The 21,108-nt window shown below is 33.7% G+C and overlaps 1 protein-coding gene across 2 annotated transcripts in view; it reads right to left on the reverse strand.

Moving 5' to 3' along the window:
- The window catches only part of LOC145276014 (serine/threonine-protein kinase 36-like), a 122,154-nt gene that overhangs the window by 31,664 nt on the left and 69,382 nt on the right, over window positions 1-21,108 (reverse strand). For both annotated transcript variants that reach the window (XM_080127670.1, XM_080127666.1), the window contains 5 exons: window positions 20,849-20,923; window positions 16,380-16,604; window positions 11,993-12,096; window positions 6,127-6,240; window positions 2,641-2,803 (listed from right to left, as the gene is read on the reverse strand). In XM_080127670.1, the coding sequence (XP_079983796.1) occupies window positions 2,641-2,803; window positions 6,127-6,240; window positions 11,993-12,096; window positions 16,380-16,604; window positions 20,849-20,923 (681 nt within the window). The remainder of the gene's footprint in view (window positions 1-2,640; window positions 2,804-6,126; window positions 6,241-11,992; window positions 12,097-16,379; window positions 16,605-20,848; window positions 20,924-21,108) is intronic.

Genomic DNA, 21,108 nt, shown 5'->3' on the forward strand with positions numbered 1-21,108 from the left:
ATGTATGTATGTTTATATGTCTGCCTAAAACTTTTGACGGAGGCAACGGATTTTCATGAGATCAGTATCATTTTGAAGTTCGATTCTTCTGGCGAAAAATATCAAAAAATTGGCTAAAAACATTAATTCCTTCACCCTCAACTGGGCACTTTTCTACAGATATTTTGCCGATATTTTCGAAAATCATCCCTTTTTTTTTCGATTGACTAGCCTTAATTCAAACCTACGTCACTTCCGGTTTGGTCTTGGGCACAACAGCAAAGATGTCACATATTGTTTTCACATTCTTTTCCTACTTTGCGGTACAGGTTTGAGCCTGCCTACTACCACTTTTTTTTTTTTGCTCAACACACACCTCCAAACACCCAGGTAACGCCGGGCACCCAAGCTAGTATCCTTATTTGTTGGAATTCGAAGGATATTAAATGTTAATATATAGGTGTTCTTTTGGATCATCTGCCCATCCATCTTTATAGGCACTCTCAAGATCTGTGACACCCTGGTACTTCAGTTCATTTTTTATCTTTTCTAAAGTAAATAGAGACAATTCCTCACTATTACACTCTTGTTTTTATACAAGTGATTCCTTATACATGCTTCATAGAATTTTGTAATTTTTACTAAGGTGTTTACATACTTTGTGCATTCATTCTTTTGCAGACTGTTGTCCTCATCTTCATAGTTGTTGCTTCATCACATTTTTGGCCAGCCCATCCTCTGATCTTTAGATGATTAATCGTGACAGAATAGAAATGCTGAGTCTTGTAACTGTATCCCCAGTAATTACTGTCTTCCATAGGTGTTGTTGTTTCACTACGTTTTGACCAACTAATCCTTAGGCTTGCTTTGGTAGAATTGAAACAACTATCTTAAGACAATGTTCACCTAATACTGCAGAGACTCAATGCTTCCATCCACCGAACTATGCAAAAGAATGAATATGCTAATTATAATGCCTCACCTCAAAAGACAAAAAAAAAAAAAATACAGTTTTTGTATACTTCTTTTTTCTTAGATTCAATACACAGTTCCATTTTTAAAGTTTTCATATTTTATATCATCATTATTATATAATTATTATTATATTTGCAGGTATCATTTTTTGTACTCAAATGCATCATATACTTAATAGAAGAGTGTAGCCCTCTGATTAAAGCATTTCAAATCTTGAGATGTTATTCTATTGCTCATTCTGAATGAACATATGGGTTTTATTTAAGTGGGTTATGTTGTCCCATTCCCCAGCAGAAAGTTTTTAATTTCATTATAATGTTATACCACTGGCCAGGATTTTAAAATTGAGATATGGAAATTTCTTAATCTCTTTAGGTTGAGGGATAAAACAACAATATTGAATTCTTTGTAGGAGCCTTTCCTAGTCTCACACAAAAACACGCGTTCACATCTCAAGCCATATTTCTTGTCATATACATACGCGCACATAAACATACGCGGACATGTAAACACAAGTAGATATATTCACATTCGCGTATATACACTCACATTCACGTGTATACACACACACATGCTAACGTACACACATGTACGCACACATACGCGCACATATACGCACACTACATCTTTTCTTGCTAATTACTTGACCCCGACTCACTACTTAGTCATTTTTTAATAGGGGATTAGGCAGAAGATGCACGTTAGAAATAAGTTTTGAATGTGTTATATAACATATCACTCTATAAATATTGGGTGTAACCAATAAAACAACTTTTGAGGAAAATTCAACTTAATTCATCAACATAGTCCCATTCCTTTATGATGATATATTGATTCTAATGCTTCTCGAACAATGAAATGCCTTTTTCGTAGAATGATTTGTCTTTGGCCTCAGTTTCCAATCTCACTTCTTCATTAGAATCATGGAATATTTTATTTTTTTGAGATCTGCAAACAGGCAGTAGTCACTGGAGCAAGATCTTACTCTACCCTGGGTTTCAATTGTATCAGCAAGCTAACAAAACAATAGCTTAGCTGTATTATTTGGATTCTTCAAACTACTGTTTGTTTACATAACGTTTCAGTTGATGTAACCTCCACCCTTCGGGAATGTTTCTATCAAACTCAATGGATGGAATTTCGAAGAAGGTCAGAGATTACATTGTCCAAAACGTTGTAAAAATGACACTCAAGATGAGAACAGTAGTCCAAGGAATCCAAATAATAAGAATAACTAATCCTCATCTCAAAAATTCATAAATGTAAAAGCTTTGCTATCCACATTTTGTCCCTATCTCACCCACCTCTATTGTTTTACATATTTTGCACACAAATTGATTGCACTCTCTTAACCTGCCTTTGTAAAATATTATTACTTTCAGAAATCAGTGTCTGTCATAAAAACATCTGCCTTAAATTAATCTTAACCACAGATAGAGCTTGTTTATCTTATCAGACTGAGAAAGGAGTGGTTAGGGAGTTAAATTAGCAGTCTTTTCATTCTGTTTTACCCAAAGTTTATGTTCACTTCCTAGTAAATCTCTTATTGTCTTATTATTTTAGAGTGCCATCCATTACACGGAGCCATAAATCCATCTCTAAAAGATTAAGACCTGAGTAGATGAAAAAGAAAAAGAATAAAAGATCTATGAAAACTTTTTTAAAATATATATTTCATTTTCTTACCTTTGAGTCATTCTGAATAATTGAAACAAACTGATCAACCATGTCATCCGAAGAGAGAATCAATCGGCACAACAAACTGATTGGTATTTCCAGGTATTCTTCAGTCACATAATTAAAAATTGCAAACATTAACTTTGGTAATAATTCCAGAGTTTCATAGCACCTAAAAAAGAGAAGAAAAGAAAGCTTGGTTCATTTTGACTATTAGATTGGAACAAAACTATTATCCGTTTTGTGTTAAAGTAGCTCTCTAGATTAAAAAGTGATAATCAGTTTCATTTTTCTTTCAGATTTTGTCAATTTTATTTTAATAGAAGCTGTTGTATTGGATCCATGTCCTTCACGGCAACAATGCATTCTTCATGTTATTATGAATTTTATAATTGTGTAAGTGCAGCACAGCACCAGCCTAAACCATTTATTGTGATGGCATAGTAATTGAAAGAATTTACAAGAGATGGTCTTCATGCATCAGAAACAAGAACTATAATCTGTAGGAAGAATCCAGAGAAGAGAGTGCAATTAGGTTTAATTCCAATACACTCAAAGTCACTGCTGATGCAAAATTTTCAGTACTTAAAAATGGCTTGCTGACAAATTTGGCCTAAGCCATGCTACTTCTGCTCTTTTATAACTTCATAACACCCAAAACTAACCACAAGTGAGAGACACCCTTGCTGCAAGCCATAAACACTTTATTAACTGACTGCCTTAACAAGGGAAATGAAAGGAATGATATAATATCAGCATTGCTTCTATAATTTTGTCCAGGTAAGTGATAAAACAAAAAAATGTACTATCTTTTCCACCATGAAATCTGTCCATTAGATTGAAGTTGGTCATAGCACAGATACACTACTCTCATATCTGTCTGACCAATTAGCACCCTTTTAAGTCAAGAATGACGTTCCCTCCATATTAAGATCATATACTTTCGGTACTTTTTTTTTTTTTTTTTTTTTTTTATTCAATTTTCACCCCAAACAAGGCACAGTGCCACTTTGAAGCAGGGGGCTACTATTAGGGAATTAATTAGCGGGGTCATTATGAAGGGAGAAGAGTAGAAAGATGTTTGTTAACATTACACTTGAACTTCTGCATATCATTGCAGTTGGGAAAGCAGAATCCCGGAAGGGAGTTCCAAAGACCCGCAGTTCTGGGGAAGAAACTATTGGAGTAAAAGGCTTTCTTGCACCTAGGGATCTCCACTGTAAAGGGATGAGACTTAGTAGCTTGTCGGGTTTGTCGGGGGTAGTTACGTCGGTTTGCAGTTCGTCAGAGCATTGACCATTAAAGTATTTGTAGAACAGGCAGAGAGATGCAACATCTCGTCGATGGGACAGAGGTTGAAGCCTAGATGACAGTTCAGGACCTATCAGGTTGGCGACTCTTTTTTGAACCCTGTCCAGGAGCGAGAGACAAGCAGCAGATGCACCAGCCCAGATGTGACAACAGTACTCCATACATGGGCGAATGGTTGCCTTATAGAGGTACAGGATACTTTCAGGCGTAAGTAGTTTTCTAGCACGGTAGAGAGAGCCTACCTTCCTTGCAGCAGCCTTGGCAATGCTCTCAATGTATCTATTCCAGTTCATATTCCCTGTAAACGTTAGGCCGAGGAGTTTAAAAGAAGTACTTTCAGGCAATGTGCTCTTGGCCATTGCTATTGGTGGTAGAGAAGGTTTCTTGTAGTTATTGAAGGAAACAAGCTTAGTCTTAGCAGCATTGAATGAGACCAACCATTTTTGTCCCCATTCCACTACGGATTGGAGGTCATCCTCTAGTGTTTCTGCCATTTTCTTGGATATGTGTTCACTTGTTTTCCCCTCATATCTGTTATAGAGAGTGGTGTCATCGGCAAATATACCCATCTCCGAAACAATATTATCAGGGAGGTCGTTTATGAATATCAGGAACAATAGAGGTCCAAGGATAGACCCCTAAGGCACTCCCGCATTTATGTCATATTGTTTGGATGTACGTCCATCGAGGACAACTTTGATTTTTCTATTATTTAAGAAGGATTTAATTACGTTATGAATTCTTCCAGTGATTCCATATGATCTAATTTTCCTTAGAAGACCATCGTGCCATACCCTGTCAAAAGCCTTAGATATATCAAGGGCCACCGCTCTACCCTCCCCTGTTTTATCCAATGAACGGTATATACGTTCAGAAACTACAGTTAAGATATCTGCTGTTGAACGGGCTTGCCTGAATCCATATTGTTTGTCAGTCAGGAGTTTAGCAGCTGTTAGGTGCTGGACTAGGACTTGATTAACTAAGGACTCAAATATTTTGGCGAAAAGCGGGAGGAGGCTAATGGGGCGATAATTTAGTGGGTCAGTTCTTTCACCAGAATTCTTGAAGACTGGTACCACAGAGGCGGTTTTCCAGCAGTCGGGAATTGCCCAAAAATTAGGAGCTGACTATTGAGTGCATAAATTGCAATTCCTCACAAAACTTGGCATGGTAACATTAGTTAAAATCAGCCTGCATTCTGCATCTGTTCATCATTGTAGACCAGAAATATCTCAATAACAAGGAGAAGCCGCTGCTCAGGAAATTCTCATATACTGAAAAGTCATGATAATTGTCAGCTAACACATAATAATCCTCTGAACAATGATAGTGGGACTCTTCAATCAGAGTCACATTTGCAAGAGACAAGAGATTTTGCAGAATGCCAATAGTACAGGTTTCATTCGTCATGCTGTTCACAATCAATCTGTAATGAGACCTGATACTTTATGAGCAACTCATATGATTCTAAAATACTCTGGGTTTTTGATGACATATGTCTGAAAATTTCGTTATAATTAGACCATCCAGATTAATAGTTCAAATATCAAGGAAAACAGAATAAGTGATGGAAATAAACAGGGATCCTCACATTAAAATGATCAACACTAAAATGTTGGATGATCTTGTTCCACTAAGTTGGTATGTTTCTTTTCTCCATTCAGCTTCTATCATCTGCCATGAAACATAACTCCTGGCTAATTTTAAGGAGTGGATAAATGTAGTGACAACGGTTGTGGCATTAAGAGTTTTGCTGAAGAGCAATAGCAACTTGAGAATTCTTTGGTATTGTGTAATCTCTACTAATGTTTCCAGAGGCCAATCTTGCATATGTTTTCAGCCATCTTAGAAATTCATTCATTCTTTTTTTTTTTTTTTTTTTCAATTATGCAGATTAGATACTAAATAGTATCATGCCTACTCTAGCAGTCTCAGCAATGCACATGACAGTCCTCAACAAAGATGAAAAGTGCCAGTTTCCATTCCTAAATAGAGGTGGTACTGCATCGAACTTTGCTTCATCCATGCACAACTATGTAGTTTCGCATTTATCTTTCTCCTTCCACAGACAGGGTTTGCAACTCATGTAGACATAGGTAAGCCATAACTAATTTGGGGCCTGAAGTATAAGAGCAGACTTGAATCAAAATAACACAAGTAACAAAACAAAAGAACAATCCTTACTTGAGCGTACTCTGGATCACTTGCTCACTTGTGTCCAGGCAGAAAGGATAACAGCATAACTGGGTCACTCGAAGAATAATGTCAATTACAAGATTCAAAATGTCATCATTAGAGCTACAAAAAAAAAAATAGTAACATTTCAATTGAGTAAAAGTAATGGTAATAATAATAACTAGCGGGACCTGTGGAAATTCCACAAGGGACTCATCCATATGTAATATATTGATGTTGGCATTCTGTAGATGTTCAGTGTAAATGAAGATGCTCTGATATTATTGTAGCTTTTTCATTAAAACTGCAAAAGTATTTATCTAAGCGCTAGCATGAACACCCAGTAAAACCCGGTTGTAAAGTACACTTAAATATGATATTTTAATTCTTACAGATTTCGTATATATTATTATAGAGTTAATGTTCTATCGATTTTTATATGTTATAAATTGCAAGTTTAAAAATTAAAAAAAATATATCCATATGACTTGGGTGTAGTAATTTGAATCGAAACCAAAATAAAAACTTATGAAAAAATATATGTATATATATATATATATATATATATATATATATATATATATATAACTTCAGTTTCTTCAGCCATAATTGAAACCGAAACCAAAACTTATGGAGAATTCTTGTTAAATTATTTTGAAAAAAAAAAAATGATTTAAGTGCCATCACCTATAGTTGAAACTGAAACCAAAACTTATTAAGAATTCTTGGTAAAATAATTTATGACAAGAAACAGAAGAACATAACAATTAAATGACCCAGATATGAGCAGGACACACAAAAGAATGCACACGCTATCGTATTAATATATAGATAATATGAAAAAGAAGAAGAGTATGAATCAGATGAAGAATATGAATATCAATTATAAGAAGAAGAAGAAGAAGAAGAAAAAACAAACACATGTAATGTGACTGTCCCTGATAGGTTGAGATTAATCATTGCCATGTTAAGGAAGAATGTGTTGATGGAATTCAACCATAATAAACGTAAGATTTAGAAAAAATAAGCAACAGTGATTTTCAGATTAGGTACATATAAAAACAAAAAAAAACGAATAGCTAGTAAATAAAAAAAACAAAAAACATTAGAATGAGTTTTCTAACTGATCAGGATTGACTCCGATAAGTGCAGTTTAAAAAAATGCAAGAAAACTTGTAACATCAAAATCAAATGAGCAATAAAACTTGATTTTGTGTTTTTCTGAACTTTCAATGGAAAGCCAATCTGTGAGGGGAAGATGATACAAGAAATTTGAGGAGAATGTTCCAACAAAGGAACAAATAAGTGTTCCCCTATTTTATCTTATACTAACAGGCTGCTCAGCATACCCTGGTCATAAAATATGCTAAAATATGATATTTTGATTAATGCAGATTTCGTATTTATTATTGTATAATATTGGACCAAATATATAGTAATAATGTAAAAAGGTATAAAAAATAAATAAATAACTTGTGCACCATTGCCGAGAATCGAAACCAAAACATTTAGCTTATGATTTACTTTTTCCTTTGGCATTAATGCCTGAACTATGAAGACATGTTTGCTGCAAAAAGTAAAACATGAACCAATAGCTATTATGCTATGCATGCATATTCATAATGCCGTCATTCAACCATCAACTGGCAAATTCCATTTTTTTTAATTTTCACACTTTTGCACTGATTTTCCCTGGCTAAAACCCAAACAAAGTTTTGCATGGGTTCGAATACTCTATAGATTAAGTTTCATGTCTGTAGACCAAAAACTGACAGAGGAGTTTGGTGGGCAACATTTTTTAAACAAATATATATATATATGTATACATAAATATATATACATAAATATATATAGAAAGGTTTACTATAACCTTTCTATGCAAATGTTACACAAGTATAAATCATGTAGAATATCTGCATAAATATAATTTACACACAATAGTTGACTAAAGATGATTATCCCATCAGAAAACCGAAGAAACTAATGAGGAATTAATTAAAATGAATGTTTAAAAGAATATGCAAATTTACTAGATCTTTTGCTGATGAATGCAATTCTACGACCCATATATAATAAAGTTGTATTTTCTTTTTAAATAAATAGAAAAAAGGGGTTTTAATATGAATATCAATACACAAAATAAAAAAAAAACAAATTCATATGAGTATGGTTTCCATAGTTCCCAACAACAACAAAAATGGTGAAACTCTGGTACAAATATATGAAAATAAGAAGAGAAAGAAAAAAGATGGAAAAGAGGCAGAAGAATAATGAGAAGAAGAGGAAAGAGACCTATTCCTCGGAGAACAGAAAAGATGCCAAAGAGTAATAAGAGGGACAAATGATTTGCTATGCAACAACCTAAATTGAGCACCACCTTGAACAGCTATAAAATCAGGATGTTGTTTACTAGGAAAGATAGACGCTAAATGTGCTGCCTTTAATTCCTTCTGAACAGATCTTGAAAATTCATTCATCTGTTTCAATCCTCTCATAATAGTCTTCATCATTCAACAGACATTATATTTACCTCATTAATCCTTATCCTTAAGAAGTGATTGGATTTTGGCCTTGTTTGATAAGCAACAACTCGTTAGCAAAGAAAAATTAAAAATATAAAAACAACCTTCTCAACAACAGCATCCTCGAGGTTAAGATTCCTAGGATACACCAGATCCTGAATCAAAGATCCGTGCACTAGCTTGAACATGTTGCACAAATAGATAAAGATCTACTACTCAAATACATACTTTAAAGGAGCTGGTTTAAATGGGGCAGTCTATATACAAACTCTCAGTATGCTACAAAGATGGCTGCAGGAAGCCTGAAGAGACACAGTGGCAACATTAACACATAGAAAGCTAAAGCGCCCATATATTAATCCTTGGGACAGACAGAACAGAAAAAGTATCTCCAAGGCTGAAGTAATACTTGACTATCAAACAGACACAAAATTACATAGAAAGAAGACCATAAGACTGATAGGTGAGCATGGAACTATATTTGTAAGAAAGAGTGACATTCTCAAATATTCACATCAAGCCACAACAAAGATTGCACCTGGATCATTATCCAAAGTATAACACATCACTCCCAGACCTCATATATAGATAGCGCCACTAAAAAAAAAAATTCATAATTTGTAATAAAGTGCTAATTTTCAAATGGCACATGTCAATTTTGAGTCCAAATGGATTATCAGTTTACAAATTACAGTTATATAATTTACTGTTGCAAAGTTTAAAAACAATGAGAAAAATACTGTTTAAGCAAAGCAATGGCTTCATAAATATTATTCAGATTCTACTCAATTGGAAACAATTAAGACGTGGTGTATTGACTTTAAAAGCAACAATACAGACACAAATTCAGGTTGCCAAAATGTGGCAGAGGTACTGGAAATCATCAACAAAGTCTACAAACTCATTTTGGCTGATCATAAATTGAAGTTGCATAAGCAGAGGAGCTGAAGATATCAGAACGCAGTGTATTCAGCATTTTTCACAAATATTTGTCATTCAGAAAGTCGTGCACAAAGTGAGTGCCACATTTGCTCACATTTGATCAAAAACAACATGTTCATGATTCAAGGCAGAGTCTGCAAGTGTTTCAACAAAATAAAACAGAATTTTTGTGTCAATTTGTGACAACGGATGAAACATGGATTTTCCACTTCACTCTGGAGTCAAATCAACAAGCAGCTGAGTGGACAGTAGCAGATGAAAGCTGTCCAAAGTGACCAAATATAAAAACATCAGCAGGAAAAGTCCTGGCCTCCATATTATGGAATGTGCAAAATATTGAGTGTTGTGTAAAAATCCTTAATTTTCAGAGATTGTCCATGCTTTAAATTCTTGAAGCCTATCATCTCTGTATATAATAAAATGATAACATTTTTTCCTCCCCTAACTATCAGTACCATAGGAAAACAAAAGAGGCCATTCCTATCCAAATCTTTTGCACTCATCATTTAAAGCTAATACTGCAGCATGTTTTCGAGCAAGAATACACATATTTTGTCACCTCCTTTCTGCACTCTCTCAGCTATGTAGACTCACATATGCAGTAGCAAACCATCATTAAAGTCATACTTAGTCACATGCCACTGAGAAATTATTCCACTTCTTAAATGCATTAATTACATACTTATTACATTGGCCTAAAATGATAAAATAACAAATGCTGCTGTTTATTTTTTAGTTTAGCAGAATTTTCTAAATAGCCAGCAATCACCAGTTGGAGAAACACCATAATGTTAGAACCAGTCGTTCTTCAGATTAGCGGTTTGTATTTTTGAACATGACAAAAAACTTGCTTCATGCCAGTTTTGAATGTGTTCCCAAAAACCAAAAATTCTTACAGATCGCATTGTAACTTTTCCGATTATTTTTTTTTCCACTACAAAACAATCTTTCACATTAATCATTCAGCTTACACATCAGAAAAAAAGATTCCAAATTATTCATGTAAAATAATTTCACATATTTCGCTTAGACATTTACACACTCAAACATATGGAAGTCCAGAACAGCAGAATTATATATTTTCCCCTCTTTACGTATTCCTCATCACACAAACCGTTACAACACGATTTTTTATGACTTCTTGCCATTTGTACTCACACAGATCTTACACTGCCTAATTATTGTTATTGTTATTAGTATTAATATTCCTAATGCTTTTGTTGTTATTGCTATTATAATTTTATTATTCATTATTATCATCAGTATTCTTATTATTAAAGCTAATACTAAGGGGAAAGTGGACACTAATGTTCTTATTTTATTTTGCATCTAACTGCTTAAACAATATCTTCATTTTTTATTTTACTAAAAATGAAATTACAATAGTTTAATTTTTTGAAAGCTGTTTACTTAGATAACACTGATTTTTATGACTCTTCAGTACCTTCACCTAACATTTTTATAAACAGATATTGTACCATTATTCCTCTTATTGTTATATAATTTTTATAGACACAAGCAATACCATATAAAGTTCATACATTGCCTAAATACTGTTATTACTATTAATATTAGTGCTTCTATTAATAATACTATATCTATTATTTATTGTTATTACTAGTATTCAGCAAATAACAAGCATAGGCCATTCAAACCGGTGTCAGTTGAAAACCGATTATTAATGTACTAATGTTCTGTTTACCAAACCGGTTTTTGCTTTAAATATTTTTAAAATAAGAAATGTTCACATACAAGTAATATATAGTTTATAATAATAAAACAGATTTAAAAAAAAAAAGTAAACAAGTAGCATTTTTTTAATTATTTTATGCAAAATATAATCATGTATTTCTTGTGTATAATAATTTCACATATTTTCTTTCATGACAATTTGGTTATGTATTTTAAATTGAAACAAAGTTCAGTTTGATAATTGGACCATCTTGACATAAAATTGTAAAAATTGAATGCGCACATACAAAAATAAACATGGCGACTAGTGAAAACAATAAGGAATAGATTACTTGTCAGTGACAATTTTAAATGTGATATTTGTTCAAAACAGACCTACAAGTAATCGCCCCAAACCAGTACTAAATTGCCAGTAGCTACCAGTGTTGACAATCACAGCCAGTTGCTTCTGCTGGCTGCCATTGCCAGACAATACCCAACAGTGGATGCCAGATGATTTCATTTGACTCACAACCATTAGTGCCTGCTATTTTCCAGGGCCGGCAGTTATCTCCTCTACCACCTGTAATTTAATTTGTTTTTGGTGTGTGTGTGTGTAAGGAAGGAGTCCTTTATCAAATCTTTTCTGGCTTAATGCCATATTTCAATGTGCTGGTAGTTTAAAATAATTGCTTAAATAGAATAATAGTAAAAAAATAAAAATAGATGAAAATGATTACCTTTTTGTCAAAATTGCAAGAAAGTCTTTGGAGAGCAGATGTGCAACTGTAAGCATGAAGATTTTGTCTGCTTCCGACAAACAGGTAACAAATTCTTGAGGGTTCTGGAAGAAGTGAATGCAAGCGAAATGGATTAATTATTAATCAAACCATAAATACGTTAATACTGAATCAAAGAAGCAAAAAGAAATTTGTCAGATAAAATACAGACGATTTTCTTGCTATTTTTTTACACTGCACTCATCATATCTTTTATGTATACAACCATCAAACAAAAACATTTGTAAATTAATTAAAGAAATATGAATGAAAAAATTAACCAAAATTTTATAAAACATTGTCTTCAGAGAAATGACAGGGCAATGAATAGGTGAATATTCATTAAAAAGCAAGACCAGATCCAGAATATTAGGTCAGACATTCTATTTGCGAAATTCACCATCAAGAAACTTTATGTCCTAATAAGAGCAATCCATCTTCACTGGTCTTCACGGGTATGTTAAAAGAAGTAATGAATATATCAGCAGCTGCAGAGACCTAAAACTGGACAGCAAGAAGAAGGCTGGGTGTCCTAAGAAGAAATAGAAAGAAACAATCCAGCAAGATCATAAGCAGTGGTAAATCATCAATCCCGACAGTTGTAGTCACTGAAGATTTAGCATAAGGACAGCCAGACAACATAAAATGTCTTGTTGAAGGGAACATATACGATAAACGTGAATAGTGAGTAAGTGTGATATTCATAAAAAATAATCCAAATTGTAATTTAATGTAAATCCAATTACAGTTTTCTCAAGTTTTAATATAAATAACCCCCTCACCTGTTGTCATTTTTATGTTGTGGTTTTTAAACAAAAAGAGGAGGCAGGTCCTTTAAACCTTTGCTTTTGACAAATTTATGCGTAAAAATATGTCCTTCTATGAAATGTAAATGAAAATGGCCAAAGTGTGTTCTTTTTTGCATTAAATTAACGTGGCCTATTTAACATTATGGTTACAGGGTTGTGAATCGGCTAGGAAACTTTGGTTCATTGCTTGGTCAAGTCATAGCAAAAACTAATAAAAAATGATACTTGATGCTTCCTTGCTAAACATTCAGCATTATAAAATGAAGATTGAGGATAAGTCAATTAATCCAGAAAAAAGTGTGATGCCCTCTCCTACATGTTGGTGTCTCAATGAGAAGGGAACATTTAGGGAGCTCTGTCCTACATTCAAACTACTTACCTACTAAAATAGCACACCGATTCCCATAATACATCATAAACATTATGTGAAAATATGGTGCTTAATCGAACAATTAAAAAATAAATGAAATAAATTAAAATGTGGTGCTTAATCGATAGTATTTCAAGCAATTAAAAAATAAAATCTGTAATAAGAATCAGCATGATACATCCTTACCAAAATATTTGATAATTTTCATATTTTATACTTTTATGCAAATAGATTCTAAAACTTTTCGATATTATCACGTACCTATGTATATGAATAAATTACAAAATTCCTCAGACTAACAGTAAAAATGTTAGAATCACTTTCAAATCATTAATAAACTTTATCTATAAAACATTAGAATCAGTAGTCATTGTACAATTTTTTCATATATACATTTTTAAAAGCCTGTTTTAATGAATACTTTCCCCATGTTATTATTTTTAATTGTATCAGTATGTTATATAATTAAAAACAAAAAACAACATTAAATGTAAATAAAATTAGTCAAGAGGGATCTTATTCAATGAGACTAGTAGAATGTCTCATACCCTCAAAATTACAAACACATATTTAAAAAAAAAAAAAAAAAAGAAGCTTAATATGATAATTTAGTGTTTAACTGATAGTATTCCCAAGAAGTAACAACAAAAAGTCTGTGATGTTAGAGATGGAATATTGGTGTTGTAATTGTCAGACATTTTTATCTTACAATTAAATAAAATTTGTCAAGAAAATGTTTTGCACTTACTTTCTTATATATGTAAAAATATTTATTATACAAAGCAAAACAATACAATAAAATGAATAACAAATGAGATGTACAATCAGTTCTGGTGAAGTTTTTAAACAGAAGCAAAGTTAAAATATAATTGTGATTTACGAAAGATTCTGTCAATTCTGATGTAAATATGAATGTGTAACTACCCAAATAATATTGCATTTATTCATATAGATAAGAGGGAAGGTAGATAATAATTAACAGAGACCTATTACAATGTTAAGAACGGTTTTCTAAATAACAACATTATTATGTAGAAACTCATTCTTGACATACCATTCACTGGCCAAAGCAGGGGAAGGCAGAGTGGTAGCTCTAGATATGTTTAAGGCTTTTGACAGGGTATGGCATGAGGGTCTCCTCAGGAAAATTAGATCATACAGTATCACTGGTAGAATACTTAACATAATTAAATCCTTCTAAATCTAAACAATATGATATAAATGCAGGAGTGCCCCAAGGGTCTATCCTGATATTCATAAATGACCTCCCTGACAAAATTGCCTCTGAGATGGGTATATATGCTGATGACACCACACTCTATAACAGGCACAACAGGAAAATAAATGAACACATATCTAAAGAAATGACAGAAACACTAGAGGATGACCTCCAATCTGTAGTGGAATGGGGACAAAAATGGATGATCACGTTCAATGCTGCCAAGACTAAACTAGTTTCATTCAATAATTACAAGAAACCTTCTCTACCACCTATAGCAATGGCCAACGACTCTTTATCTGAAAGTACATCTTTCAAACTCCTTGGCTTAACGTTCACAGGAAATATGAGTTGGAACAATTACATTGAAAGCATTGCCAGGGGCGCTGCAAAGAAAGTAGGCTCTCTCTACCGTGCTAGAAAACTACTAACACCCGAAAGTATCCTGCACCTCTATAAGGCCACCATTCACCCATGTATGGAGTATTGCTGTCATATTTGGGCTGGTGCATCTGCTACTAGTCTCTCACTCCTAGACAGGGTTCAAAAGAGAGTTGCAAATCTGATAGGCCCTGAACTGGCATCTAAGTTTCAGCCTCTGTCCCATTGACGAAATGTTGCATCCCTCTGCTTGTTCTACAAGTATTTTAATGGTGAATGCTCTGACAAACTGCAAACACTTGTGCCCCCACGACGTGAACATCCTTGACAAACCCGACAGGCTGCTAAATCCCACCCCCACACTGTAGAGATCCCTAGATATAAAAGATCTTTCTACTCCAGTAGTTTCTTCCCCTAGACTTTGGAATTCCATTCCAGGTCCCTGTTTCCCCAACTGTACTGATGTGCAGAAGTTCAAGTGTAACGTGAACTGACATCTTGCTGTCCAAATCCCTACATAGTACCCCAGTAGTTGTTGCCCCTGATAGTAGCCCCGTACACCAAAGTGGCAATGTGCCTTGTTTGGGGTGAAAATGTAATAAAAAAATCTAAAAAAACATGGACCTATTCTGTTCCCAAACTATTTTCTTTTTAATTGTTTATTAAAATTTCAAACCGGATTAACAACAACCAAATGCAAATGAGGTTTCTTTTAAAAAAAAAACGAATCTTGTCTCACAATTTTTGATCAATTACAAGTAAAACATTAGAGAAAAATATGAAAGATCTACACTTGTAATAAATGCTACTCCTCCGAAGTGTATTTTTATGTTTTGCAAAATATATGCAGATATTACATGAGTTGGTGTGTGTGTGGGTGGGGGGGGGGTCATTTGAACATTTTGAAAAAGTATTGAATATTTAAATGAATGTTAAGAAATTTTAAAAGAATCAGAATTGATACTTTATCAGAATCAGAAATTTAGAACAGAATTTTTAATTCATATTTTTATTCACTGAACTACTGTTCTCATCTTGAGTGTGATTTTCTCAACATTTCAGTCAATATAACCTCCAATCAATAGCACAGTGGTTAGAGTTCTTGGAAAATTCAATTGTAAAAATGATATTCTCCTGAAAGTTTAAGGTTCAATTCTCAATATGGGCGACCGAAAAATACAATTGCGAATTACTTAGAACCTCTACCCAGTTATGGTTGACAGAACAAGAGCATGTTACCCCTGTGAAGTTTTTCACAGGGTTTCATTCAAAATTCCATCCAAATTCCTGAATTCAACAGAAACATTTGCCGAGTTTGACAAGATACATTAGAAGAAGGTTGGAAGTTACATCGACCAAAACGTTGTGAAAATTTGCAACAATAGCAAAAATACTAGAACCATAACAAAGCCTTTATTTTCTTTTAAAGTTCATCAATTTATTTAGATGATGGAATTTACAAAAAAAAAGAAAAAATAATAATAAAATAATAAAAATAGATTAAGTCATGCTTAAAAATTTATAAGAATTCCTTGCTCATTAATTAACCCAGTATAACTCGTTTCTTACCTTAGTGAAAACAATTACAGACATTTGTAAAGCAGCGAGAAGCCCTTGAGGGGAAATGAGTGTCCAGTCAGGTTTTTGGAAAATACCACCTTCTAAACTGGTCTCTAAGTCATGGATAGGTTTGCATTGCTGTGGCCCCACAACCTGCAGAGCTTGTGCCATACGATGCCAAAGAATCTCCCATACACCAGTATCAATTAACAGCTGAGCCATTACCATATCACTCTGAAGATGTATAAGGCATAGCATTAATAAGATGCACAAAAAAAAAAAATAGAGATATCATTGTAATATGAGAGAAAGGAAATTTCTAGAAAAGCATTATGTTTATCTAATTAATTGGAATTGGGATTGTTCATTTTACGGCACATCAACCCTATGAGTTATTTTCTATCATATATCTACTTATATAGAAAAGGCACTTTGTGTATGTGTGTGTGTGTGTGTGTGTGTGTGCGTGTGCGTATGAGTTCATTCCCTATAGATTCCGAACTGCTAGGCTGATTTTTTTAAATTTTACATAAATGTACTTTATCTGTCTGGGAGTGTTCTTAGATAGGTTTTGTATTGGAATACCTTCAATAAGTACTGGTAATCGATAATCAAAAAAATCCAATTAAAGAAGGAACAGTCTGATTTTGGCCAAAGTTAACACCCTTATACAATCTAACACCACAAGTGCATTTGAGAAGTTTTATCAGCGCACAAGCAAGAGTACCTAGAATATAAAATCAACAGTAGATTTTTTGATGAGACAGGGTCATGTTTGAAATGAATGTTTCCGTTCAGAGCACAATTCAACCATGACACTTGACTTTTTCATTTTTAACTTTAGTTCAAACCATGATATAAAAATAATTTTAATGTATTATGTAGATTGTCTACAATACAATGGAGACTACAATGTACTGCAAACTAAGTCAGTGAGGAAAGGTATGTAGGTGCACCACAGTGGGTCCCTGATTAGTAAAGGGAATCAATCGATTTGATTGATAAATAGACGATTTCACCAATTTTGATGATAATAAAAGTATTAGTAGTGTGGCATATTCGTTGATCCTCATTCAATTCTGAGCAACGCCTGGTCTCCCTGCTAGTGTTTATATAGTTGTTTGAAAAGTATTTAATAGTAGCTTGGATTTTTTTCCTGAAGGAGATGAAAGTGAGCTTTTTTTATGCAGTCTATTAATTCATTTTAAACAGTGTTGCGAAATTTGGTGGATGAGTATCTTACAGGCTTTTGTTTTGTTTTTTTTTACATAGGATTCACCACTTATCAAGGCCCAAAGGCCACTAGAAGATAAGGGTTATTGTGTGTACAGTAATCAATGAGATAATATCGTAGTAATCATTAGTAATGGAGATTTGATAAATTGGATTACATAGGGGGACGGTTCATCAAGAACTTGTTTATATTGGACTTGAAGACAATCAAATTGTAGTCAGCTGGGAAGCGGGCAAATGGAAGAGAGTTCCACAGGCGTGTAGTTCTAAGAAAGAAGATTTGTTCATGGAATCTACGTTTATGTTTAGGCACAGATAAAGAGTGGAGAAAATTATTGACAGTGGTTTCAGTTAGACATGTTTTTTATGAAAAATTGGCGAGGAGGGACCAGAGACTGGAGCTCAGATGAGCACTTGCCATGGAAATAACAGTAAAATAAAGACAAGCTCACAATGTCTCTTCTGTGGGAGAGAGGTTGCAGGGAAGAGAAAATGGCATCCCCCACTAAGCTACAAAGTCTATTTTGTACACTGTCAAGGCAGGATAAGCTGTTTTTAGCAGCTCCTGCCCAGATGTGGCAGTAGTACTCCATCTTTGGACTTACTTGGCTTTTATAGAGATAGAGAATTGTATCAGCAGTGAGATATCTACTGAAGTGGTAGAAGGATCCTACTATTTTTCCAGCGACCTTGGCAACAGATTTGATGTACATGTTCCATTTCAGATCAGGAGTAAAGGTCAAGTCCAGAAGCTTGTTAAATATGGAGCCTCCCCAAGATGTGAGCCATCCATTTCAATTGATGCCAGATGTGGATCAGAGCGTTGATGATGTAAATATAGAAGCTTGGTTTTAGATGCATTAAAAGTAACCAGCCACCTCTTCCCCCATTGTACCACATGCTCAAGATCAGAGGAGAGAGAATCAGAGAGAACTTGGTAATTTAAAGCCTTTGATGTGTTGCCATAGATGGTAATATCGTCAGTATAAATGTCAACAAATGATCTAAGTATGTGTTTTGAGAGATCATTGATGTAGATCAGGAAAAGAGTTGGGCCTAGGATGAACTCCTGACGGACTCCAGCATTAATACTGTGAGCTTCTGATTTTTGTCCATCAACCATTACTCTTATGAGCCTATCAGAGAGAAATGATTTAATAATTGAGAAAACATTTCCAGCTATACCATAGCTGGAAATCTTGTGAAGTAGGATTTATGCCATACCCTATCAAAGGCCTTTGATATGTCAAGAGCAATTGCCCTAGAAAAGAAGCCTTTGTTGAGAGATTCACTAATCGTATGAGAGATTAGTACATCTGCTGATGATCTAGCAGAACGGAAACCATATTGCATGTCACTAAGAAGGTTATTTCTGCTGAGGTGGGTGACTACTTCTTTATTTAATATGGATTCTAGTAACTTACTCATGACACACAGGGGACTTATTGGTCTGTACTGAGGGGGAGATGACCTATCACCTGAATTCTTAAATGCAGGGCATACTGATGAGGTTTTCCAGGGTGTTGGGAAACAATTCTCCTTAAGACAACACTTAAACAGTTTTGTAAGTCTGGGAGAAAGTTCTGGTTGAAGCTTTTTCAACACTATAATTGTTTTAGTTTATTTTGTACAGTAGATTATGCCAGCATCTTAAACAGATGTTAAACTGATGATAATGATAAAAAATGACTGAGTAGTTCATTGCAGTAAATATACCGCGATGTAACTTTGGTTTTAAGTAAGTACATGTGTTAGATACGTCCAATTCTGACTGTTTAATACTATATTTTGTCTTTGATAAGATAGAAGTGCTGTTTTCTTTTTCAAATGTTGCTTAATGTTCATATAATTTGTTGTTTGAGAACATATTCCATGAGCTTAGTTTTGTAATCTGTAGCTCAAAGTTTAATAGAAGGTATTACAATGTTGGTTGCTTCTTTTGCAAGCATGTCAACTCTTTGAATTCTTGTGATGCCAACATGATTGGAAAGTTACACCAGGATTACAATTCTATCAGTCCAAATCAGACAATGACAGTGTTCTAATATTCTATGCATGTCAAAGACTATCACTTAGAGCTGATCATAACTTAATGACTTTATCCGTTGTGCCATATTTGATAAAATTCAAGTTTGGGAACTTTAAACTCAATCTTGTTTTTAGATGTCTAATATTTTTTTATGGAAATTGCTCCAAACAAGACATATAGTCACTTGATGTAAAGAGCTAACAAGAACAAAACATGATTATCATAATGACAAGAGATGCTTATTGGCGTTAGTCTTTAAAAGATCAAGGCTATAGGTGGAGGAAAACAGTCATCAAGAAGAGAGCCTAAATGCTTGCGTTTTTTGTTGTTGTTGTTATTGTTGTTATTGTTGTTAAGATATTTATAGCTGATAAAGCACAAGGGATAAATAAAGATGTTGCTGCAGGAACACATGATGAGAAATAAAGAATGGTTGATGAAACATGGTATAGCTATATATTATATTCATAATCATTAGTAAATTGGATTATCAATGACAACAAATGGCAGCCAAAACAGGTTGTATATAGCAACCACAATGATAATCATAGAAATATTTGGATCTTTTATTTTTTATGGATTAAAAGACAAATTTCTTTTTTTAAATTGTATCAGATGAAATGAAAGTCAATCGACTTTTATTATCATTGTATTATATAATTCTGCTTAACCTTTGGGATATAGATATTTATTCGATGGGTTCAAAACTTGACCATTCCATATTCACTGGTGTCTCTGAGCATCCTTAAGCTTTGTATCAATAACCATATCCACAACATCACAATTTGTTCAAGATGCTTAATCCACAAATAAGAGGTAAATCGTCTAACAAAGAGACTCCAATGGTTTGGCCACACCTTTCTTCATTTTTCAACTGACCATATTCATTAAGAAATATTGTTGGTTCCATTACTGATATGGTACAACAGAATAGAAGTTCAAATGAATACTTGGTTCATGACAACCAAAGTTGATTTTGAAGTTATAGTCGGTCTGTGCATCTTAGCTGCTTGATAATGGAACTGTAACTGGTTGCAGCATGCTGAGAAGTCAACTATAGATAGATGTAGATGCACTTCCTTGACTCAATGCAACAAATTCACTTGCTGCTAGCTCAACCAACACCAGTGAATGATGTCACTGACCAAGATTAGATGTAGACCAAATAAGAATAGCAGATTATTTACAAGTATTATCAAATTTAGAAAACAGTTACCTGGGACAAAACTTCACAAAGCAGAAGTAAAACACCATCCAAAACACCATAGTCAAATGGACATCGGATGCAAATCTAAAGTGAAAAAAAAAACTATTTAGACCACAAAAGAAAAAAGGTATTCATACATTTCTACAGGAAATTTAGTTTTGTTAAATCATGATCTATTGAAACAAAAAATGAAATATTTACCAAATAGACATCCATATTAAAATAGCCTAGTTTTACAAATTCTTTGTGACAAAAACATATTTGGATTA

The sequence above is a fragment of the Euprymna scolopes genome, chromosome 1 (assembly GCF_053919585.1).
Source record: "Euprymna scolopes isolate OS-2025 chromosome 1, ASM5391958v1, whole genome shotgun sequence".
Taxonomy (NCBI): domain Eukaryota; kingdom Metazoa; phylum Mollusca; class Cephalopoda; order Sepiida; family Sepiolidae; genus Euprymna; species Euprymna scolopes.